General features: G+C 41.9%; 1 protein-coding gene across 1 annotated transcript in view; it reads left to right on the top strand.

Moving 5' to 3' along the window:
• Positions 1–20,906, top strand: part of OSBPL6 (oxysterol binding protein like 6) — a 265,393-nt gene extending 244,487 nt beyond the window's left edge. The window contains exons 20-23 of the mRNA XM_030208862.1: positions 10,537–10,681; positions 15,184–15,310; positions 17,365–17,487; positions 18,577–20,906. Of these exons, the coding sequence (XP_030064722.1) occupies positions 10,537–10,681; positions 15,184–15,310; positions 17,365–17,487; positions 18,577–18,685 (504 nt within the window). The 3' untranslated portion in view covers positions 18,686–20,906. The remainder of the gene's footprint in view (positions 1–10,536; positions 10,682–15,183; positions 15,311–17,364; positions 17,488–18,576) is intronic.
• The last annotated feature ends 5,327 nt before the right edge of the window (positions 20,907–26,233 follow it).

Genomic DNA, 26,233 nt, shown 5'->3' with positions numbered 1-26,233 from the left:
GGCCTATATTTCCAAGTGTTGAAACTAGAGAGTGGGTGTGGCAAACAGAACTGGGTGAGTTAAAGAAGTCACCCCCAGCAAAAACAACAGTTGGATAACACTAGGAGAAACAATAAAATAAACCAACTTAGCAAATCATTAATCAGTGATCAAGCAGAGAGGGAGACTAGACAAAAAGCTATGTAAAATGCTGACTTTAGTAAAATGAGGGTGTAACTGAATAAAGAGCTAACAGGATGGGAGGATATAAGAGAAGTGGAAAGTCAGTGGTCAAACTGAAAACAGCTATAAAAATGGCAGTGGATTTTTATGTAAGGAAAGTAAATAAAAGTAAGAAGAAAAGGAAACATATATGGTCTGAAGGAATAAAGGCAAAACGTAGCATTTATGAAGTACAGAAGAACGCAGAAAGAAGAACATAAAAAAGAATACTGCATAAAACTCCAAGAATTGAAGAGAGACACATGGTTGGCAAAAGCGCAGGTGGAAGAAAAAATGGCTAGAGACATAAAGAGAGATGACAAGACTTTTTTCAGGTATATTGGGAAAAGGAGGAAGGCTAGAAATGGAATTTTGAGACTGAAAGTGGCTGAGAACCGATATGTGGAGAGTGATGAAGAAAAGGTGGACATACTAAACAAATACTTCTGTGTTCATGGAAGAAAATCTTGGAGATAGATCTCTGTCAGCTGACAAAGGCATTTATGGGAGTGGAGTAGATATTGCACAGTTCACAGAAGAATGTGTTTATGAACAATTGGAAAAACTGAAAGTGGACAAAGACATGGGGCTGGATGAGATACGCCCAAGGATATTGAAGGAGATCAAAGAAGTTCTGGTGGGCCCTCTTAAAGATTTGTATAATGGATCCTTGGAGACAGGGGAGATTCCATGGGATCGGAGAAGGGTGGATATATTTACTGTCCACAAAAATGGTGTCAGAGAAGAAGTGGGAAACTACAGGCCGGTAAGCCTAACTTTGGTGGTAAGAAAAATAATGGAGGTGCTGCTGAAGGAAAGAATAGAAAAATTCCTGAAATCCAATGGCTTACAAGATCCAAGGCAACATGGTTTTACCAAAGGAAAATTGTGTCACACAAATCTGATTGATTTCTTTGGCTGAGTGGCCAGACAACTGGATAGAGGGCACGTGCTAGATGTGGTCTATTTGGACCTCAGCAAGGCCTTTGACATGGCTTCTCACAGGAGGCTTGTGAACAGATTGAACAGGCTGAAGTTAGGACCCAAAGCAGTGAACTGGATTAGAAACTGGTTGACTGACAGATGTCAGAGGGTGGTAGTGAATGGAATTTACTCAGAGAACAGAAGGGTGAGTAATGGAGTACCCCAAGGATCAATATCAGGGCTGATTGTTCAATATATTTGTGAATGACATTGATAAAGGGTTAGACAGGAAAGTTTGCCTTTTTGCAGATGACACAAAAATTTGCAACAGTGTGGACACCCTGGAGGGGTGACTTCAGTGTCGGGCAAAATAGTGGAAACTATTATAAAGAATAAAATTACAGAGCATGTAGACAAGCATGGTTTAATAGGGCAGAGTCAGCATGGGTTCAGCCAAGGGAAGTCTTGCCTCACCGATTTGCTTCATTTCTTTGAAGGAGTGAATAAACATGTGGATAAAGGTGAGTCAGCTGGTGTAGTGTATCTAGATTTTCAGAAAGCTTTTGACACAGTCCTCATGAGAGACTTCTGAGAAAAGTAAAAATCATGGGATAGGAGGAAATGTCCTTCTGTGGATTAGGAATTGATTATTGCACAGAAAACAGAAGGCAGGGTTAAATGGCCATTTTTCTCAGTGGAGGAGGGTGAATAATGGAGTTGCTACAAGGATCTGTACTGGGACCGGTGCTATTTAACATATTTGTAAATGATCTGGAAATCTGAACGGCGATTGAGGTGATTAATTTTGCAGATGACACAAAACTATTCAAAGTTGTCAAAATACATGCGGATTGTGAAAAATTGCAGGAAGACCTTAGGAAACTGGAAGACTGGGCATCCAAATGGCAGATGAAATTTAATGTGAATAATGCAAAGTAATGCACATTGGGAAGAATAATCCAATTCATAGATACCTGAATGCTGGGGGGTCCACCTTGGGAGTCAGCGCCCAAGAAAAAGATCTAATTGTCATTGTAGACAATATGCTGAAATCTTCTGCCTAGTGTGCAGCGGCAGCAGCAAACAGGATGCTAGGAATTATTAGGAAAGGGATGCAAAATAAGACCAAAAATATTATAATGCCTCTGTATCGCTCCATGGTGTAACCTCACCTCGAGTATTGTGTTCATTTCTGGTCGCTGTATTAAAAAAAAAAAAAAGATAGCATAATTAGAAAAGGTTCAAAGAAGAGCGGCCAAAATGATAAAGGGGATAGAACTCCTCCCACATGAGGAAAGGCTAAAGAGGTTAGGCCTCTTTAGCTTGGAAAAGAGACAGCTGAGGGGGGATATGATTGAGGTCTAAAAAGTCCTGAGTGGATTAGAACGGGTAAAAGTGAATCGATTTTTCACTCTTTCAAAAAGCACAAAGACCAGGGGACAGTCAGTGAAATTACATGAAAACACTTTTAAAAGTAAAGGGAGGAAATATTTTTTCACTCAAAGAATAATTAAGCTCTGTAACTCATTGCCTGAGGATGTGGTAACAGTGGTTAGCATATCTGGGTTTAAAAAAGGTTTGGACAAGTTCCTGGAGGAAAGTTCTATAATCTGTTATTGAGATGAGCATGGGGGAAGCCACTGCTTGTCCTGGGATTGGTAGCATGAGATGTTGCTACTAATTGGGTTTCTGCCAGGTACTTGTGACCTGAATTGGCCACTGTTGGAAGCAGGATACGAGGCTAGATGAACCATTGGTCTGATCCAGTATAGCTGTTTTTATCTTTTTATGTTCTTATGACAACATGAGAAGTGATGTAAAAAAAAGTTAGAAGAATGGTCTAATGTTTGATATGGTATGATATATAGATTTTCTGTTCCGCCAACTCCCTAAAAGGTTCAAAGCGGTTCATAAGCTAATAAAAATTATAAATTTTTGGAATAAATAATTTTCAGATTTTTTTTTCGAAATCTGATAAGATTGTATAGACCTCAGTTCTTCTGGTAACAACTGCCATATTTGGACAGTCTTATAAGAAAAGCTGCCCGCTGTTTTCTTATATTGAATACCTGAAAAAGAGGAGAAATGTAGTGACCTAAGGACATTTTTTCTGAAAGGTCGATAATTCAAAAGAAATAGTAGTAACATAGAGGGGCATAATCTAACGGGGATGACCATCTCTAAGGGCGACCATCTCTAAGGACGTCCCGGTGAAGGGGCGGGGAAACCCATATTATCGAAAGATGGGTGTCCATCTTTCGTTTCGATAATATGGTCGGGGATGCCCAAATCTCAACATTTAGGTCAACTTTAGAGATGGTCATCCCCAGTTTTCGGCGATAATGGAAACTGAGGATGCCCATCTCAAAAACGACCAAATCCAAGTCATTTGGTCGTGGGAGGAACCAGCATTCGTAGAGCACTGGTCCCCCTGACATGCCAGGACACCAACCGGGCACCCTAGGGGGCACTGCAGTGGACTAACTGATGCACTAACTGAATGGAAAAAGGCATGCAGTGGTCATTAACCACCTCCCACCCCGAAAAAAACAACTTGAAAAATTTTTGTCTTTTTTTTTTTTAGAGTATAGGTGAAGGATGGATGTCTTTTGCTGTGCTTCTGCGACGGCAGTTGAGGACGTCTATTTATTTGGCTCACACCTTTTTCAGTAGTAGCTCAAGGTGAGTTACATTCAGGTACACTGGATATTTCTATGCCTCCGTCCCTGCAACGGCAGTTGAAGACGTCCAAAATGTGGATGTTTGTGAGAAGGACTTCCATGCCTGGATGTTTCTGTGAGAAGGCTGTGGTCAGTACTCCATGTGGTTGAAAGATCGAGTGACTCGTAAAAAAGAAAAACGAGCAGAAGAGTAAGCAAGCTATTTCCCAAACTAAGTAATCTGTAAGATTCTTTATGAACAATGATAAAAAAATGACAAGAAATGATAAGTTATAAAGCCAGAGGTTTTTAGGCCAATGATGAAGAAGTACAGCCCCCGCTATTAAAAAACAAAGCTGGGGGATTCTTGAGGCCTTTTCCTCTAAAATGTTCACTTTTCCAGCCAAGAGTTTTTCTAGTCTGGTGAGAATATACTTATGTAATCTGATACCCCTATTGCTACAAATATCTGTGAGAAGGATGTCCATGCCTGCTATACCTCTAACACCCCCTTTATTTATTTGGATTTTGGATCACAAGTAGCAACAGTGGGATTTGAACTAGCCATCTCTGGATTGTAAGACCAGTGCTCTAACCACTAGGCCACTCCTCCACTCCACTCCCTTGAAATTTGGCTATCCCTGTGGGGGGAGCAGTTGAGGACATCCAAAATGTTTGAAAGAAGGATGTCCACGCCCTCGTTATGCCTCCGCTGACACACACATGCCTCCCCCCCAGCGACCTGCATACTGCCCCCCCCCCCCCCCCACAGGAATGGCCAAATTTCAAGGGAGTGGAGTGGAGGAGTAGCCTAGTGGTTAGAGCACTGGTCTTGAAATCCAGGGGTGGCCAGTTCAAATCCCATTGCTGCTACTTGTGATCCAAAATCCAAATAAATAAAGGGGGTGTCAGAGGCATAGCAGGCATGGACGTCCTTCTCACAGAAACATCCAGGCATGGTCATCCTTCTCACAAACATCCACATTTTGGACGACTTCAACTGAGGCATATCGAAGGACGTCCTCAACTGCCATTGCAGGGACAGAAGCATAGAAATATGCAGTGTACTTGAATGTAACTCACCTTGAGCTACTACTGAAAAAGGTGTGAGCAAAATCTAAATAAATAAATAGCAAAGGACGTCCTCAACTGTCGTCGCAGGGACAGAGGCATAGCGATGGAGGTCCTTCACCCATACTCTAAAAAAAAAAAAAAAAAAAAAAGACAAAAGTTTTTAGTTGTTTTTTTTCAGGGTGGGAGGTGGTTAGTGACCACTGGGGGAGTCAGGGGAGGTCATCCCCAATTCCCTCTGGTGGTCACCTGGTCATTTAGGGCACATTTTTGTGGCTTGGTCGTAAAACAAAAAGGACCAAGTAAAGTCGGCCAAGTGTTCGTCAGGGACGCCCTTCTTTTTTCCATTATCGCTTGAGGACGCCCCTCTGTTAGGCACACCCCGGTCCCGCCTTCACTACGCCTCTGACATGCCCCTGGGAACTTTGGTCATCCCTGCGTCGGGAAGCAGTTGGGGACACCCAAAATCGGCTTTCAATTATGCCGATTTGGGCGACCCTGAGAGAAGGATGCCCATCTCCCGATTTGTGTCGGAAGATGGGCATCCTTCCCTTTAGAAAATAAGCTAGATAGTAACATAGTAAACTCAGTAATGACTCTGGGGTCATAACTTCAAAACCTTTTAAAATTAATCTATTTCATTGTGGGTATCCTGAAAACCTGACTGGCTGGGGTGCCTTCAGGACCAAGTTTGGGAACCACTGTTCTAAATGTTACATTACCCACTCAACATGCACTGCTGCTAATTCTCATTCATAACCTGTTACATTAAAAGATATTGTGGGACCATCAGAGGTGGTTCACTGCACAGAGCTCAGTGGAGCTAATCCACCCTTATTCTAAGGGTCCTCTCACTCCCTATCAAATTCAACTCTTTTGGGTTTCTACACTCCATGTGCATCACTCTATACTTCTTCGATTCAATTTTAACTGGGCTTACATTAAATAAAGGTGAGACTAAAGTTGTTTGGCTTCAACACAGTATGTCAACTTTACCTGAACAACTTATCTTACCAAATGGTCTAGTTCTCAAGGTGGAAAAATCCTCAAGAGTTCTAGGATTTCACCATGATTTAACTATCTTTTGACATTCAGGTTAATTTGCTGTTTTCTTTAAACTTCATCAATTATGAAGGATTCGTACTTTGTTTTCAGAGAAACGTTTTTTAGTACTAGTATTGGTTTTGTCTCAACTTGACTGTCGTAATAGTTTATACTGTTGTCTTTCGTAAAATTATATTCCAAGTTACAGATTCTTGAAAATACGGCTGCCATATTCATTTTTTGGTTAAAATTTGATCACGCCACTCCTTTGTTGATAAAGTTACATTGGCTGCCCCTTCAGGCTCATGTTACTTTTAAATTAGATTGTCTAATTTTAAAAGTTTTTGAAGGTATGACCCCAGTCATTACTGAATTTACTATTATTTCCTTTGAATTATCGCCTCCATTGCATGCAAATGTATCTCATGAATATTCATTGTGGATATACTGAAAGCCTGACTGGCTGAGGTGCCTCTAGGACCAGGTTTGGGAACCACTGATTTAGAATACTACTGAGATAGTGCTATAAGTTAATGGCCAATTGGATCTCTTGTAATGCCTCTGTACAAGTCATCAATGAGGCTCCATTTGGAGTATTGTGTTCAGTTTTGGAGGCCATATCTCACTAAAAACATCAAAAGACCTGAGATGGTTCAGCGGAAGACAACAAAAATGATATGGTGCATATGAGAAGAGACTTGAAGACCTCAATCTGTATACCCTAGAGGAAAGGAGAGGTAGGGAGAATATGATACAAACATTTAAATACTTAAAAGCTATTAATATGCATTTTCCCATTCTCCACTCATGATTGTATAGGCCTCTTATCATACCACCCTTCAGCTATTTCTTCTCAAAGCTAAAAAGCCCTAACCTCTTTAGCTTTTTCTCATAGGGGAGCCATTCCATCTCCTTTTTCATTTGGCACCCTTCTCTGTATTTTCCACGTTCCACTATGTCTTTTCTGAGATGCAGTGACCAGAATTGCAAATATGCAGTCACTTATGGAGTGAGAGGCACTATGATGTTCTCTGCTTTATTTTTTATTAACTTTCCGAAAAATTTCTATCATTCTGTTTGCTTTTTATGGCTATCATCATACACTGAACAAAGGACATCAAAGTATTGTCCTTGATGACACACTGGTCCTTTTCCCGTGTAGTGACTCTTCATGTAGAATGTAGCATTATGTAGCTATACTTTAAGTTATTCTTCTTTATGTGCATCACTTTGCACTTGTCTACATTGAATTTCATTTGAACATTTGGATGCCCAGTCTCCCAGTTTTGCAAGTTCCTCTTGAAATTTCTCACAATCATCTTTATGATTTATTAACTGAATAAATTAGTGTCATCTGCAAATTTGATCACATCACTTATTGTTCCCACTTTCAAACCATTTATAAGTATGTTAAAAAGCGCTGGTCCCAGTACAAATCCCTGGAGTATTTGTAATGGGACTCTCTTTCCAATGAGAAGGTTGATCACGTAGCCCTATTCTCTTTTCCTAATCCACAATAGGATGTCGCCTCTTATCCTATTACTTTTTAATTTTCCTCAGGAGTCTTTCTCGAAGGACTTTGTCAAACTGTTTCTGAAAATACAGATACACTGGCTCACTGTTACCCACATGTTTACTCTGTCAAAAATGTTACAGATCGGTGAGGCAACACTTCCCTTGGCTAAATCTATGTTGACTTTGTCCTATGAAAATGTTACTACTACTACTACTACTATTTAGCATTTCTATAGCGCTACAAGGCATACGCAGCGCTGTACAAACATAGAAGAAAGACAGTCCCTGCTCAAAGAGCTTACAATCTAATAGACAAAAAAATAAATAAAGTAAGCAAATCAAATCAATTAATGTGAACGGGAAGGAAGAGAGGAGGGTAGGTGGAGGCGAGTGGTTACAAGTGGTTACGAGTCAAAAGCAATGTTAAAGAGGTGGGTTTTCAGTCTAGATTTAAAGGTGGCCAAGGATGGGGCAAGACGTAGGGGCTCAGGAAGTTTATTCCAGGCGTAGGGTGCAGCGAGATAGAAGGCGCGAAGTCTGGTGGAGTTGGCAGTAGTGGAGAAGGGAACAGATAAGAAGGATTTATCCATGGAGCGGAGTGCACGGGAAGGGGTGTAGGGAAGGACGAGTGTGGAGAGATACTGGGGAGCAGCAGAGTGAATACATTTATAGGTTAGTAGAAGAAGTTTGAACAGGATGCGAAAACGGATAGGGAGCCAGTGAAGGGTCTTGAGGAGAGGGGTAGTATGAGTAAAGCGACCCTGGCGGAAGATGAGACGGGCAGCAGAGTTTTGAACCGACTGGAGAGGGGAGAGGTGACTAAGTGGGAGGCCAGCAAGAAGCAGATTGCAGTAGTCTAAACGAGAGGTGACAAGGGTGTGGATGAGGGTTTTGGTAGAGTGCTCGGAAAGAAAGGGGCGGATTTTACGGATGTTGTAAAGAAAGAAACGACAGGTCTTGGCGGTCTGCTGGATATGAGCAGAGAAGGAGAGAGAAGAGTCAAAGATGACCCCAAGGTTTCGAGCTGAGGAGACAGGGAGAATGAGAGAGCCATCAACAGAAATAGAAAACGGGGGGAGCGGGGAGGTGGGTTTGGGGGGGAAAATGAGAAGCTCGGTTTTGGTCATATTTAATTTCAGGTGGCGTTGAGACATCCAGGCAGCAATGTCAGACAAGCACGCTGAAACTTTGGTTTGGATGCAAGGTGAGATATCAGGGGTAGAAAGGTAGATTTGGGAGTCATCAGCATAGAGGTGGTAGGAAAAGCCATGGGATGAGATTAATGAACCAAGGGAAGAAGTGTAGATAGAAAAGAGGAGGGGACCAAGAACAGAACCCTGAGGTACACCGACAGGCAGAGGGATAGAAGTAGAAGAGGATCCACCAGAGTGAACACTAAAGGTGCGGAGGGAGAGGTAGGAAGAGAACCAGGAAAGGACAGAGCCCTGGAATCCAAGTGAGGACAGGGTATCGAGAAGTATGCTGTGATCGACAGTGTCAAAAGCAGCGGAAAGATCAAGAAGAATGAGGATGGAATATTGACCTCTGGATTTAGCCAGTAATAGGTCATTGGAGACTTTAGTAAGCGCAGTTTCAGTTGAGTGGAGAGGGCGAAAACCAGATTGTAATGGGTCAAGAATAGCATGTGAGGAGAGAAAATCAAGGCAGCGGCGGTGAACAGCACGCTCAAGTAATTTGGAGAGAAAAGGAAGGAGGGAGATGGGTCGGTAATTAGAGGGACAAGTAGGGTCAAGTGAAGGCTTCTTAAGGAGAGGTGTGACCACAGCATGTTTAAAGGAAGCAGGGACAGTCGCAGTGGAAAGTGAGAGGTTGAGAATGTGACAGATAAAAGGAATAAGAGTAGGAGAGATGGCATTAAGAAGGTGGGTGGGAATGGGATCAGAGGAACAGGTGGTACATTTTGAGGAAGAAAGGAGAAGTGTAGTTTCCTCAATAGTAACTTCAGGAAAGGAGGAAAGGGAATGAGGGGAAGGAGAGAGAGGGGAACGGACTAGTGGAGGGAGAGCTGGTGAGGTAGAGAAAGCAAGGTTTATCTTTTGAACCTTGTTGTGAAAGAATTCAGCAAGGGTCTGAGGAGATAATGAAGGGGGAGTTGGGGGAGGGGGCACCTTGAGGAGAGAGTTCAATGTGGTGAAGAGAAGTCGAGGATTAGAGCCAAGAGAGTTGGTCAGTTGGATATAATAATCCTGTTTGGCACGTAAAAGAGCAGATTGGAAGGAGGTCAGCATGAACTTAAAGTGTAAGAAATCAGCAAGGGCCCGAGATTTCCGCCAGAGGCGTTCGGCGGAGCGGGTACAGGAACGTAGGTAGCGGATATTAGAAGTCAGCCAAGGTTGGGGTTTTGTACGCCTTACAGGGCCTTACAGGTTACCTGTAGCTTGTTTGCACTTTATGAGGGTAATTTTAAAAGAAGACATCTTGCTGAAGAAGGTGAGTAGATGCTTACATAGGCAGTGTTTTGTAAAGACATGTGGAGGGGCATAATTGAAAGGAACGCCCAAGTTTTGTAGAGGACATCCTCGTAGTAATGTCTCTTCAGACCTTAATGGAATGCTTTTGACACAAATTCTTTGAATCAGTTATATAACCCTGGCAAGTCAATTTATTTTTTCTGCTTCATCTTATTCAAGTGCAACTGGATAAAGTAATACTAACCAGCAGCAATTTCCTTCTGCCCTCTCCCCAGCAGAAGCTCTCCAGTTTCTGACTAGCCACCTTCCCTGGGGCCATCTCCTGTGTGTTGCTCATAAAGTGCACTAGAAAGTTTTCAACTGTATAGTATGGTAGTGCCCCCTACACAGGGGCACAAAGCTGTGAATGACTTATGGGACTGTCACATGAGTGATGGCTTCCATGGCAGGCCTTAGGTGGGACAAGTTGCCAGTGCCATGCCTAGCTAAGACAACAAAGAGCCATCATCGGATTTGAACCTGGGCTCTCTAGTTCCAAGCCCACTGCACTAACCATTAGGCCACTCCTCCACCCTTTCAACTGTATAGATTTACATTATTACTAGAGTACCATTATTGGAATGTCTGTTCATCTGTTAATTATTGGAGGTGTTAAATAATGATCTATAATTATTTTTATCTGTTGTAAGGGAACTTATTGGAGCTCCAACGTAAATGAAGTCCATGGGGTTGTCATAGATCAGGAAGGCAAAGTGGTCCATCAGCTATTTGGAAAGTGGCATGAAGGACTCTATTGTGGGGTTGCACCTGCCGCCAAGTGTATCTGGAGGCCAGGTGAGATATCTTCTGGAAAATGGCAGCAGGTAGTCTGTAATCCTTCTGCAGTAGTATTTCAGATTGCTGCAGAAACTAATAGTAGCTTCAGTAAAGTCAATGCAAATATGCAGTTTATAAATTACTGTTCTTAAGAATTATTAATCACCTTTTAAATCATTTGTCAATAAGCTGTATATATATCCCCTGTTTTGTTAATTATTTCAAAAACATACCAGGTAAGTAGTAATAATCAGAATGAATCAATAGAAAATGTTACCATAGCAAACATGGGTATTAATATGTTTTATATCACTGTATCTTGGTTTGTGTACTAGAATATACTCCTTTTCATAAGAATCAAGATAGATGAAAATGGGAGAATTTGCTTTATGTGTTAAGAATTAAATAAAAGCCATTGAGATATGAACTGAGTAAGGAATAGCTGAGCTTTTGTGGCTTGTCTTGAAGAAGTCTAAAAGGTCTAATATCTATGTAGGTATAATCTGTAAGCTGTTATCATGAGAAAAGGTTAGGAGAGGATATGATAGAAGTCTTCCAAACACCTATCAAGATGTTGGTTGGAGAGTGCTAATTGCTGGATTAACTAAGGAACCTGTTTACTAAGCAACGCTGAGGGCACGCTAGCGTTTTTAGAGCATGCTAATGATTAGCACGCGCTAAATGCTAAAGTCGCATATAGAAACACATGGGAGACTCTAGCATTTAACACACGCTAATAACGCTAGCGCACTTTATTGAACAGGGCCCCAAAAGTAGAAGCATGCTGAAGTCATTGCAAGAAATATTTCTCAAGTAATTGAGAAACCCACTTGGACCTAGTACTGACAAATGGAGACAGTTTCATTGAGGTTATAGTAGGGGACAACCTGGGGTCTAGTGATCACCATACCACGTAGTTGATTTTATTTTATTTGATATACCACTAAGTACAGCAAGGTTTAAAAACAATTTACAATAATGCAAACAGAAACATAACAGCATCATTACAATATATCAAAAAACATTACAATGAAGGAAATTTAAGAACAACCAAAAGTGCTTTCAAAAAGGTAGGTCTTTAAGGCTTTGTGAAAGCCAAGATAGGGCCCCTTTTACCAAGCTGCAGAAAAAGGGGGCCTAGTATCGGTGCGTGTTCTACACACGCACCAATGCCCCCTTTTATCGTAGCTGGAAAAAGGGAAGGTCTCACTTTCCAGCCATTTGGGGGGGGGGGGGGGGGAGCCTTTACCACCACCCATTGAGGTGGCAGTATATAATTGAAATTTCTTTCCTAGTAGAAATCCGTTTAACTAAACTGAGTGAAGGAAGTTGAAGCAAACTATGCTGGAAAGAGCACAATAGGCGCTGATGCACTTGTTTGCATAGATCGCCAGAGAGATATTTGGGAGTGCCCATACAAAAAGCCTTGTAAACAAGGCACAACAGCTTAAATGTGATTCTTGCAGAAATTGGTAGCCAATGTAATTAGACTAAAATTGGGGAAATATGATCAAACTTTTTCCCCCCCAGCTACTAGGCACACCATCATGTTTTGCATCAGTTGAATTTCAGTGCAAACATAGAGTCAGAACCAATTATACTAGAAGAAGGGTCCTAGACTTCAGACGTGCGGTCTAAGATAATATTGAGCTCATTATTCAAAGACTCCTATCCATTTAGCAGTGGCCATTATCCCCCCCCCCCCCCAAATTCTATAAATGGTGCGTAAAGCTAGGTGCACAATTGCATGCCCACTTATAGAATAGGGTCAGTTATGTGTGTAACATAATTAGCTAATTGGAGCTAAATTGGAGATAAGTACAAAGAATTTGCATTAACAAGCACTAATTGGTGCTAATTAGTAGTTAAGCATTTAAAGACTTAGGCCCTGTTCTGTAAATAGAGTGCCTAACTTCTCTCATGCTCAACCAAAAAAGGGGGCATTAACGTGGGAAGGGAAGGGGCACATTGGGGCATTCCAACTAACTTTGTGCACGCTTTATAGAATAATTGATTTTATGCAAACGGCTGCCTCATTTAGGCTCCACCATTTACAACAGCCATAGTCATGACATAAGTGGTTATCCCTAAAGGTGGGCATGACTGGCTGTCCTGTAGAATACATGCTCCCAAAGACTTGGCTACCAGATCATATAATTTTTTATTTATTTATTTATTTCAAGCATTTGATATACCGCCATTAAAAATAAAATAAGGCTTAACATAAAAGAAGCAACACACAAGACAAACCAGACATGGGAGGGGAGGGGGTGCATAGAGCAATGGCAAAAAAACCCCAACAACTATATATCAGATCACAGAAGGGGGTACAAAAAGAAAACTAGACCTCCTAATCATGGAGAGAAAATCAATCAATGACCTTGGCAGTGAAAACAAGATTTTAACAGTGCTTTAAACTTGGCAGTAGAAGGCTGAAAGCGCAGCTCTGCTGGAAGCTGATTCCAAAGTTGTGGTGCCAGGCAGCGGAGATCAGTGGAATGGGTAGAATCCAACTGTATGGAGGACCAAGAGAACAACTAATAAGTTTGTATTGAATGAAGAACACATCCAGGAGAATATGGAATCAGCATCAAAGAGAGAGATGTGGGCAGGACAGTGTAAAAATCTTTAGGGTCCTTTTACGAAGCTGCAGCAAAAGGGGGCCTGCGCTGGTTTTGGTGTGCGTTTTTGACGGGCACTGGGGCCCTCTTTTACCACAGCAGACATGTGGCAAGTGAAGCACTTGCCGTGCGGCCATTTTGGGTGGGAGCACTTACTGCTACCCATTGAGGTGTGGCGGTAAGGGCTCCCACACTACCCCGGCAGAATCACTAAAGGTAAGTTCACTTCATAGGCATTAAAAAAAAAACCTGAAAAATATTTGTTGCAACTCCAGTGGTTACTATAGCATCCCAGGATCAGAATGCTGATTGACTCTCTATACCTTGATACAGACATTGGACAAAACTCTGGCCATAGTCGGTGGATGTTTGAAATTAGAAGCGGGGTTGCACATATATATATTTTTTAGGCTAAGTTTTGCTTTCTTTACATTTAAAGTCACGATTTGGGATCTATGTAATACTGTATCAAACTGTAACCACTAGAGTTTTAACAAATATTTTTCAGGGCTTTTTTTAATGCCTATGAAGTGAACTTGCCCTCAGTGATTCTGCCACACAATAAATTTTCTGTTTATCAGAAGTGGAGAGAGGGTTCTGAGACTTTTTCCCCCTTGAGAACTTTTTTGTACTCCAGTGAGAGTTTGATAGTTACAAGTACTACACTCTATTTTGATTTGATTTGAAAGAGTTTAGCAATTTATGACAATAGTCTCTTTTTTCCTCTTTTAATACTACTATTACTACTACTATTTAACATTTCTAGAGCACTACAAAGTGTGCGCAGCGCTGTACAAACACAGAAGAAAGACAGTCCCTGCTCAAAGAGCTTACAATCTAATAGACAAAAAGTAAAGCATTTAAATTTAAAATATTTAAGCAGTCAAGCACAAGAGAACAGTCACTGTGACTAATTAAACACTACCCCATCTTACTAATTGGGTTGTACTATCCAAATAAGACCAAAACTATTCCAGTGGTATTTATATAACACCTACCTCCTCTAGCCTTTTCTGTATCATTTTAAGTTTAACTGTATCAAAGGCTGTCTGAGGATCTAATGATATAGATCTTATCAACAAGATCCATAAATGTGTTCTCCATTCCATTTTAGAATCTAAGCCTGGGATGTACTGGGATTTGGGTGGGTGTGAGCTTGGAGACATCTTTTGGGTGATACACTGCGTTTTATTTTTAAAAAATCGGTTTGGTCAATGCCAGTTTGTTCGCAGTTGTGTTAAGTTTGTCATTTATTGTATTCCATCTTGTGTTGCTCGCTGTGCTACTCCTTTGAGCATTGATCAGTAAACAGATTTTTAAATAAATAGGATACAAGTGTGACCCAGTATCAGCCCACCTAACATATAGGCACCTGCAGTTACACCAGCCAAAGAGCTAGTGTAACTGCACATGCCTAAATGCAGCAGAGGTGTGTGTAACTCGCCTGTGTATGTTCCCATTGCAAATATGTGCTATGCGAATTAAGCAAGTATTTGAAGAATAGTGTCTAGGCACCCTGCTAGCATTTATGTGTGCACATATGCGCTTAAGTGCTAATGTTCTAGACATTTACATGCATAATGCACTCCATAATAGGTTATAGAATTGCCCTTCCTATATATAACTTTTCATTCTCAGCCTGCCTCAAATCATTCCCTTTTTCTGGATGTATAATTTTGGCCGTTTTGCAATTAAATTAACCAAAGTTATATGTAGATATGCACCATTAATTTTTTTTAAATAAAAATGGCGACTGCATAAGTGCTTTTGAATGTCAATAGAATTATGTATAAAATATTCAGTTTATTTTATAGCTTCCTGATTGTGGTATATTTAGTTGTTGTCATATCTCTACATACATAAGTTAATAAAATACATTTATGTTATCTTCTTCTATAGGCTCCATGCCAGCTAACCATGAACTTTACTATGGCTTTACACGGTTTGCTATTGAACTGAATGAGTTAGATCCTGTGCTGAGTGATCTCCTTCCATCAACAGACGCACGATTCAGACCAGATCAAAGGCAAGAATTCGCATTTGTGTCTGCTAAATTTACTTTTGAAAAAAAAAAAATCTGTACTTTCTTCCCACCATGTAGTGTTTCACAATAGGGTACAGTAAGAATAACTTGAGGTTCAGTACCTTCAAGTTTATTCTGAATTTCATCAGTAACAGTTTGTAATTATTTCTAAAAACCGAACATGTTTGGAATTCCTGAGCTGTGTTGTGGTGGGTGTGCTTTTCTGCACTAAAATTGAGATCACTAGTCTTGAAGGTTTAGAAGAAACTGCATAACAGCTGCTTGGTATAATATAGATAGAACAAAATAAATGACTAAAAACAAATAAAATATTGTTTTGAGACAGTTGTCTGTCGTGTTATGATTGTATGTTGTGATTGCAAGAAATCAAGATAGTTCTGCTGAGAGTGTTGCTGCTTGCTAGAAACTTTTCTTAACAGCTGATCACAAGCTACAGCTTTATTCTTGTAATAGGAGGAATTTTGTTTAAATTTGTTAGATAAACTAACATAATATTCAACCTCATAAATTTAAAGAACTTTATGTTAGATTAAGCCTATCCAGTGTTTTGCACCAAGAACCACATGAATGATTATCTACCAGTTGGAAAGCGGTCATATGTGTGTACTTGATACAAATAGCTCTTGGCTGTCAGGCAATGAGTTTAAGGAAGGCCTGGGGGGAAGGTTCCAGTGACGGGCCTTTGTTTTCTTTATTTTAGGGGGGGGGGTTGTCTTATTTTAATTTAAGTTCATTTCATTTTAAGACACAAAATAAACATCAAACACCAAAGAAAATGAATGATGCTACATTCACTTTCATTCACAACTCTCTTGGGACTTTTCCCTTATTTTTATATGTCTTAACTCACTTAACCTAGTTCAGTGATTCTGAAAATTTTCATCGATGCAACCCCATTTAATCTTTCAAATAATTCATCTGATTTCAGCCCCTACTATAGTTTGGGCATTGATCTCCCTTTGAGCCATGCTTCTGCTCCAGGCATGTCCATGCCACTGTTGAGTTGCACAAGCTGAGTTAACATTAACATGGCCTCATGATGTTATTGTTCTGTATTTTTTGAGGAGGGGGGTGCAGGCATGGTTACAACCATAGATGATTTTGTGATGTCACTCGGGGTCACAACCTATAGTTTGGGAATTACTATCCTCGCCACTGCAGTAAGTGTCATTGACCAGAAGCCATGCTTTCGGGCTTCTTCTGGAATCCTGCAATCCTGGGCCCTGAATCCAACCACTGAATATTGCAATCAGGCTGTGACTGAGACTCCCTCCCTTCCTCCAGGAGCCATACCAGTATGTTTAGCCTCCACTGTATGACTATCTATCTCATGCATATTCATTGTGTATATGCTGAAAAACAGACTGCCTGGGTTGAAAACCAACCACTGATCTAAGATCATTTCTAGCACTCTCCAGTGTGTGAATATTAGGGCACTTAATTATATAAGGAGGCCAATAATGAAGCTTCTCATGTAGTTGGCAAGCATAAAGGGATGGGGGTCCCTCATTTCATGGTCACCAGTAGTCAAATCCATCTTGAGGGCACATTTGGATCTGGATCATGTAGTTGGCAGTACTGTGGGGCTGCATGTTCATTTTCAAAACTCCCCTTGAAGGTGGCAGTATCATAGAACTTCATGTTTATTTTCAAACCTTCACATGGAGGTGGCAGTTGTGTGGAATTGCATGCTCATTTTCAAAGAGAAGTGCCTTATTGACCTTCCCCTTGAAATTTTGGCCAGTGTGTGGAGTGGGAATACAAAGTGCTTACATATTTTTGCACCTGTATTGAAGGAAGGCCAAAAGTATGCACCAGAACCAGAGATTTATTATTCAATTTCTACATGCAATTTTGCCAACACTGACATGATTCTACCTGCTTTTACCCCCATAGAAGGGAGAATCAATAATCAAGCTGTGGTCAATGAATTGCTGTTTTTATTGTTTCCAGTTCATTTAACGTCTGAGCTATCTATTAGTGATATTGTAAAATAATGCAGTTTATCAAATAAAATATATATTTTAATTCCTTAGACTCTTGGAGGAAGGGACTTTAGAAGCAGCATCAGCAGAAAAACAAAGAATAGAAGAGCTCCAGAGGAGTCGAAGGAGATTCTTGGAAGAAAACCATATTGAATACAAACCAAAATTTTTCAAGTGAGTATGTTCATGGTGATAGTAGAAAAGCCAAGTGATATACAGTGTTGCTAAGGAACAGGCAAAATTATAGGTGGCCTTTACCACCTGTGACAAGACTCAAAACATAAAAATACTGTAAGGCCTTGAATTGGAGTAGAGGAGAAACTTAGGAGCCCTTTTACTAAGCCGCATTAGCGCCTGCGAGCTCCCAATGCACGCCAATTTGGAACTACCACCCAGCTACCGAGTTGCCTGGGTGGTAATTTCACTTTTTTATGTGCGTCAGAAAATTTCCGGCATGCAGCGCTAACCAGGCAGTAATCAGCAGTATATGCATGCTGGCAATGCCACCCGGTTAACGCGTGAGACCTTACCGCTGTCAATGGGTGCCAGTAATGTCTCAGGTCAAAAATGGACATGCGCCAATTTTTATTTCGCCATTTTCGGCCAAAAAAGGGCCTTTTCTGGAAGTGTGTAGAAAAATGGACCTGCATGCATTCAATACACACATCTACACCGGCACAGGCCATTTTTCAGCGCACCTTAGTAAAAGGACCCCTTAGTGGTTAGAGAAGAAGAGTGTGGATGAGGGAAACCAGGATTCATATTCCACTTCTTCCACTGATGTTCTTTGTGACCTTGAGCAAGTCATTTCCTCAAGTAAAATTTAGATTATAAGCCCACTTAGGCAGGGAAATAACATGTATCTGAATGCAGCTCACCTTACATTCAGATTTGGAAAAGATGAGTAATAAATCTAAATCCAAATCTACTGATCAAACAAAGGTGTCTGTTTACCAATGGGGATGTGCATTCATTTTCTAATTTTTTAATTGCCTTAAAAGAAATTGTTACATTAGTTCAGTGTCTTTTTCACTGGCATTCACCCACCCCAAACATGCTTCTTGATTTATAGAGGTGTATTCTCAAAGAACTTAGACTTACAGAGTTCCATAGTAACCTGAAACTAGGTTATAAAATGTAATTCTTCATATACTGTCAAAACTGAACAATAATCTGTAAACAAAGGTTATAACTATACAAATATGTATGAGCTAAGGTTTGTGATATATTCTTACTTTCCTCCCTTTTTTTTTTTTTTTGCAGAAAGATTATTGATGCCAATCATAAAGAATCTTGGGTTTCTAATGACACCTATTGGGAAGTGCGAAGGGACCCTGGTTTTAGTAAACTAGACTTGCCTGTGCTCTGGTAAACAGAACATGCAGATCATCAATAACAAACATATCACTGGACAAATAAATAACTATGCAGAATTATGTTTGATATAGATTAGGGTGTTTTGTGGCTCAGCAGACATAATCACATGCTTTTCTATTTTTTTTAATGGATTTTTGAAAGTACATTAATAAGCCAGGCTTCAGACCACTCATTGGATCCTGTGCAGTTTGCTGTAGACAAATCTTTGCTTTGCAAACTTCCATGTATGAGAAAGAAGGGAAGCTGCTGAAACTGTTTCCAGTCATCCAGAAGAGTTACTTGCTTTCAGGCAACCAGGTGAAACCAGAGCACCCATCTGTTTCACATTATGATGAAAAACACTTGGGACAAATTAGGACTGGTTCTGTGCCAGGGTTGATTTTTGATGTGCTTCACCACTGTGGCTTGCGCTTGTCCTTTTAACCCTTTGATGGCCTATGCCTGCTTTAATTATTGCTGATTCACACAGAGTTGCAAACAGATGCCAAAGGGATAGGAACAGCACCTTTCTTCAAGTCCTATTCACTTACCATTTCTCATGCCTTAAAACATTAACATGTAGAACAGGTCATTGTAAGTTGTGTGCATCTTTGGGCATATCTACATCAATGAACTTTTTAAAGCACTATGAGTTATGTATTTCAAATAACTTTTGCTTGATTAGAAACAGGCAAAAATAATAGATTACTTAGAATTTTGAGCATTAGTCTCTGGTTCACAGTTAAAGGTTATTAAATAAGCAAATTATGTTCTGAATACATAGGTGTTTGTGTGTATATTTATAAATTGATAGATATACATACAAACATGCATGTATACGTATACACATGTACCTATACGAGTACATAGAACATCATTAATTTTGAAATAATTTTAGTCATTTTGTCCTGCTTATCTACCATTGTTTATACTTACGAGATTCCTAAGAGCTCTACAGCACTGTTAAACCAAGGGACTAATGTCTCCCAAGGCAGAATGGTACAGCAACATATCAATTTCTGTTTTATACATGTTGCATCTACAAACCTTTAAGTGAAAACTTTTAAAGAAAAGGAACTATTCTGGTAAGGTTCATTTTCCAAAGTAGAGACATTGTTAATTACATGGTAAGATGTATAAGTCTTAATTTAAAAAATTAATGTCCAGGAATAGATGCTTATTTTCTTGCAGGTCATAAAGCATCTGGTTTGAAATGCAAACAGTTAAGTCAAGCCCTTTCTGACTTGCAGAACAAGAACTTTAAGGGGAGTGTTTACTAAAGAACAGTAAGTAGTTAGAGAGGGTATTACAGCATGCTACAGGTAACACGGTTCTGGATGCAGATAGTGTGGCCAGCAGCAGCATGCAATACTTTACTGGATACTGTCACTGCTGCCAATAGTGCAGTTACACTAAATTGCCACCTCAAGAAATGGCATTAAATGCATTCAAACTACCAGCATCAGGTAGCACAGCCATGGCTCTGACCCTGATCCTTAAAAAAAAAGTCACTGTGATTCCCCAGTGCCATCTTCACATCCCCCGGTTCAGATCCAAGGCCCACTGATGAGCATCTTTCCTGATCTAACAGCTTCCCCCTACCCCCCCCCCCCCCCTCCGGCAGGATGAGCACCTCCCTGATCCAAGACCCCACCCTGAGTGAAGCCAATCCCCTAGGACTTCCTCATAGATATCACCAATTATTTTGCAGACAGGACACAGCAACCTGTCTACTCTTGCCCTGTTGCAAATGTGGCTCTGATCCCAATTGGTAGTCGTGTGGTACTACCACTGGGGGTTAAGCTACATTTGTCCCATAGTGATAGTACTGCGAGGTTACAATTAGGGGTCAGTCACCCTTTGAAAACCAGGCAGCAATGGAGTCAAGTTGTGGGAGGAGGGGCTTGAATCAGAGTAAGATGCTCATCATGGGGTGTTCATTGGAAGGGTTTTGGATAGGGAAGGCAGTACCACTGACTACCAGCCCTAACCGGACAGTAAATGAGCATTCTGGGGGCAGAGTCGGTGAGGAGTTGAGAGCTATGTGGGTTCCAGCATTATTCAGTGCTTGTGTCCGTATAACTAATTGGGTATATACAACCACATAAATAGTTCCTTATCTGCTCCAGACCATTCCCGATGAGTGGGTAATATGCACTCCTACCATCAGAGGGAGACTGAGGATTATTGAGCAGTGACACCTGTATAAGGATACTATTCTACCTTTTCTTACTAAATTGGGCCAAAAATGGCACATCCAACCAAAGAAGAGCAGGGCTGCACTGACTCACCTACCTCTGCTGACCTCAGCAGAGGTAGGTGAGTCTGTGCAGCCCTGCTCTTCTTTGGTTGGATGTGCCATTTTTGGCCCAATTTAGTAAGAAAAGGTAGAATAGTATTTAAGGGATTGCTTCAGGGGTGTCCTGGAGCAGATTTTGCTGCTGGTTTAAAAAGAAAGAGTCAAGAAACAAAATACACAGGCAGCAGAAAAACCAAGATGACACTCGGGGCCAGTTGCAGCACGCTATCAGGTGGGGGAGCATCTTTTGCAGTGGGAGGCTTGTGGCTGGACACTGCTCTGGTACAGTTTGGCATGGCCTCCCAGGCGGAGAAGATGCACAGGTACGCAGCCTGTTCAGCTCAAAAGGTGGTCTCGCTGCACAGCGATCTTTGCCACGTGTGCAAAGGAGCAGAAACTGAAGGGCACTGACCCGGAATTGGGTGTCCCAGTGGCGGGGAATACGGGAAGGCCCCGCAGCAGAGTAAAGAGGCTTCTGTCGGGGAAACTGTGCTCCCGCCTGAGGGAGCTGCGCAGGTATCGGCCAGGTCAAAGGGCCGGTTCCTAGCGTAGTCGTTACTGGAGTAGACATCAGCCTTTTCACAATGGGCCCTCTGGAAGTGCTGGAGGTTCCAGAGCTTCACAATAAGGGTGTGGGGGCCCAGCCTCCAGTATTGCCTATTAGCGGCAGGTTGCAGCTGTTTTACCAGAAGTGGGCCCGCATGATATCAGATCAGTGGATCCTGGACATTATCAAGGCTGCCTAAGCGCTGGAGTTTCATCATCCGCTTCAAGATTCTTTGTCTGTCCCTGCAAGTCTCCGGTCAAGAGAACAGCTGTCCAGCAGACCCTGGAGAGTCTTTTGGCCCTGAGTACAGTGATTCTGGTCCCTCCAGCAGAAAGAGGATCTGGGAGGTATTCCATTTATTTTGTGGTACCCAAAAAGGAGGGCTCCTAACGTTCTATCCTGGATCTCAAGAGAGTGAATTGGGCCTTGCTCATTTCTCCGTTTCACATGGAGACCCTACCTTCAGCAATAGTAGCGGTACAGCTAGGAGAGTTTCTGACCTCCCTAGGTCTGCCAGAAGTGTACCTTCATCAGCGTTTTCTCCAGTTTCCAGTCTTGGGGAACACTACCAGTTTTGGGCAATTTTGGCTACTGTATCGTGGACCTTCTCCAAGGTGATGCTAGTGGTGCTGGCTCACCTCAGGCAGGAGGGCATTCTGGTGCCCTCCAACTTGGATGACTGGCTGTTAAGAGTGAAGTCCACCGAGGAGAGCTGTACAGCCACGGCTCGGGTGGTCCAACTGCTTCAACATCTGGGTTGGATTGTCAGTGTGGCCAAGAGTTCTCCTTCCCCCAGTCAGTCGTTGGAATATCTGGGGTTCATTTCGACACATGGGATGGCATGGTGTGCCTCCTGGAAGCACGGATCCAGAAGTTTCAGTCACAGATTTGTTGGCTTAAATTCAAGGATCCATCCACTTGGGCGAATCTCCAGGTCCTTGGTTCCATGGCATGGTGGCTGGATTGGCGGCATCTGAGTCAGGGCATGCCTCTGGACCCTCCGGACTGGATGCTGGTGACTATGGACACTAGTCTATCTGGGTGGGGAGCCCATTGTCAGAGGTCGATGAACCATCTGGAGACTCGGATGATATGTCTTGCCCTGTTGGCCTTTCAACGGTTGATTCATGTCTGGGATGTTTGCATGCTCTCAGACAATGTGACAGTGGTAGCTTATGTCAGAGGTACCAAGAGCTCTCTGTTGGCGCAAGAAGTAGCCCTGATCATGGCCTTGGTAGACAGAATCTGTGGTTACTGTCAGCGGTGAATGTGGCAGCCTCTGATAATCTGTATTATTTGAATATTTTTACTGCTGTAATTGCCTATTGTTCATGTTTGACCTATTCTTACTGTACACCGCCTTGAGTGAATTCCTTCAAAAAGGCAGTAAATAAATCCAACTAAATAAATAAATTGTACAGGCTTGATGGCTATAGGGTACTGAAGTGTTATGTTCACCGGACAGTAAGTCAGATCATCTTTTTGTTTTGTTTCGTGGTCAGCGGTAAGGGCAGTTGGCGTCAAAGGCCTCCATCGTTCGCTGGATCAAGGAGGCTGTGGCATCCACTTATCCATTACAGGGTAAGGATGCGCATGCCATGTTGCAGGTACATGTGTAGGCTCAGGCTTCCTCCTGGGCGGCGCATTCTCTAATTCCCTCCGCAGGACATTTGCCAGGTGGCATCTTGGTCCTCTTTTCATTCCTTTGTCAGGCATTACCAGTTGGATGTTCAGTCCCAGCAGGACGCTTCTTTTGGGACATCTGTGTTGGTCCAGGGAATTTTCCACCCTCGATGAGTACTGCTTTGGTACTTCCCACTTGTCGGGAATGGCCTGGAGCAGACGCTAAGGAAGGAGAAATTAGATCTTACCTCCTAATTTGCTTTACTTGAGTCTCTCCAGACCATTCCCGAACCCCGCCCGGGAGGAGTGCGTCACCTTGGTGGGGGTGCCTGATGCTTCTGGTGCTGCAAGCAGCTACTGTGATGTCGCAGTCTTGTTTGGTTGGATGTCTGGTGCTCTCTTCCTTCCAGGGGTTCCTGAAGGGAGTTATGTTTTCTGTTTCTGGGTTTTTGTGATTCTTCTGTGGTGCATGGCTATTCGAAATACTGAGCAGGTCAGGGATGCACAGCCCATTATATAGGTTTCTCAGTCTCCCTCTGCTGGTAGGAGTGCATATTATCCACTTGTCGAGAATGGGCTGGAGAGACCAAGGAAAGCAAATTAGCAGGTAAGATCTAATTTCTCCTTCTAACTTTACCTGGTTAGCTATGTGGGTGCCAGCACTAAATATCAGCCACTACCAACCTAACTGTATTTTCCTAGGCAAAGTATAGTGTAGCTTAAACATCCAGCATAAACCATCCCCAAGCACTAGCTTCACCAGTAGACTCAATTCTTAAACAAATCTTCTTTATTGTAGTACTCAGAATAAACAAAGAAAATCCAATTTACAGTTCAGTTGCTTGTAAAAGAATTGTGGCCTGCTGCCCTTGGAATCTGTATCTAGCCATCTCAGAGACAAGGAGATAGCCAGAACCTCAGCTGAGAGGAAAAGCTGTAACACTCAATAAGGGGGAGAACTTGGAAAAACTAAATGAGGAATGACTTGGGGTAAGCCTTGGGGAGATGTCTTGGGGAAAGATGAAAATTCCTGATGAAATTACAGTAGATTAAGGAGGGATCATCCCCTAGACAGCTGCTGATTACAACGGCAGGCTAGGAAGACTGGGTTATCTCACACAGCCCACGGGCAGAAAGGGCCCTAGCTCAGAGCTAACAGCCTATAGGGAAAGCTCACAAAGAGTCAACAACAAGAACTGCAAACTATAGGAAAAGCAGTCCTAATACACAGTGCTATCTCTGCACAAACAATGCAATTAAATACAAACAATACTCATTCAATATACACCAAAATATACCCTGCCTCCATGAATATGGGGGGCAGAACACTAACCAAGGCTTAATAGCCCCTCTCAGCTCCTGATTGAAAATGACCACCCTGATCTCTAGTGGTAGTCTTGCTGTACATTGCTAGAGACCCCTAGCGATAGTACCTCAAGAATACCGCTAAAGGGAAATCAGATTTGGTTGGCTGAGGGAATTGTACCTTGCTGCAGAGGGCCAGGAGGGGGAAAATATGTGGGTTTCAGCCTAAATTCAGGCAGCATCAATCTAAGTATCTTTTTCAGGTCCCATCTGAATATCGGCTGGGACCTACATAAGCTCCCAGACATGGCCTGGCATTGAATATCCTGATCTAATTTAACCAATGATAACACAGAAAAAAATGCTGACGGCTGCTGGCTTAATATTGACCAGCTAAATTTAGAAGTATAAAATGTGAGTAGCAACAGGGGTGTATTTAGGGCAGGGAAAATAATTTAGAAGGTTAGGACTGAGTTTCAGCATTAGGCGCATAAACCTAAGCAAATTAGTAGCACAAATAAGGAGCATAAATGTAGGAGCTCAGCTTTCTTAAATATTGGGTTCCTGGTTCTGCTCAGCAGGCTGGCAGGAGCTGAGGCTGCTGTACAGAAGCTCTCGCAGCCCATGAGTATGTTGGGAGGGGGAGGGGGAGGTTCACATAAAACCTGCAGACATTCAGGCTGCTTACTGGGTTCCAAAGGCAACCATGTTATCCCTATTTTGGGCAGTTGCTGTCATGGATGTGGTATAACAGAAGGCAGCTGAGAAAACAAAAACAGACCAACCCTAGGCTTAATGAAGCAGAAGGCTATAGAAATGATTAGTAGTAGTAGGATCTGACTGAACTAGTTTTGTTCTGTATTGTTGCAAAAAAAAAAAAAAAAAATTTTCAATAAAAAAAGGCCAAAAGAGCACTTGCAAAGCCAAAAAGAGAGATGGTAGGGTCCCGTCCCGGCCCCCCCCCCCCCCCCCCCATTTTAAAAATAAAATATTGCCAAACTGTAGCAAGTGTATATTGGTTTGTGTATTTTTTTCTGAAAGGTTAAGTCTCTTGATGCAGTACTGTCTAGTTCTGTTTTTTTCTCCTAATGTCCTTAAAGGGGAATTATTGATCTGGGTAAACATTAGTTAAACCAAGTAATTTGGTTTGCCTAAAAACTGCCTTCCTCTAGCTACCAGTATAGCTTTCCTATGAAAATCAGCCACAAAGGCCGTTATAATACTACAACCACACCTCAACCCTGATTCCCACTGCCCCCTCCTCCCCACAGAACTTCTCTACCTTTTAATCCCCCTACCATCTAACCACTCTGGCATAAGCAGCCCTTATTTGCAGTTTGATGTATGGAAACCGCACCCACCTAAGACCACTGAACACCAGTGAAAGGCCATAGGTAGAACCCAAGGAGGGCCTTGTGTTCCAGGGGATGATGATAGGGTTTTGGATAGGGAACAAGGTTTCAACCTATGGGGTGGGATGTGATACTAGGACATGTGACAGGGGTAGGATAACAGGAAGTACAGTAGCCCTTTGTTTCTGTAATGGTCTGCATCACATTATGTGCAGTGGCAGATACCATGTTACATGCAGTGGCAGGTAGTACAAGACTATCTATGGTAAGCATGTGCCCTGCATTGTGCAGTTACCATGCACCAGTTTTTTTTTTTGCAGCTTCTGTACAGTACATACAAAAAAAAACAACAACTTAGTGTGCTTTAGTAAAAGGATCTCCTTATTAATAAAGGTTTTAAGGTAAAGTAATGTGTATTTGCCATTTAACATGCATTGT

This window comes from Microcaecilia unicolor, chromosome 7 (genome assembly GCF_901765095.1).
Source record: "Microcaecilia unicolor chromosome 7, aMicUni1.1, whole genome shotgun sequence".
NCBI classification, from domain to species: domain Eukaryota; kingdom Metazoa; phylum Chordata; class Amphibia; order Gymnophiona; family Siphonopidae; genus Microcaecilia; species Microcaecilia unicolor.
The sequence above is the reverse complement of the archived record's forward strand: the minus strand, read 5'-3'. Positions and strand labels throughout refer to the sequence as shown.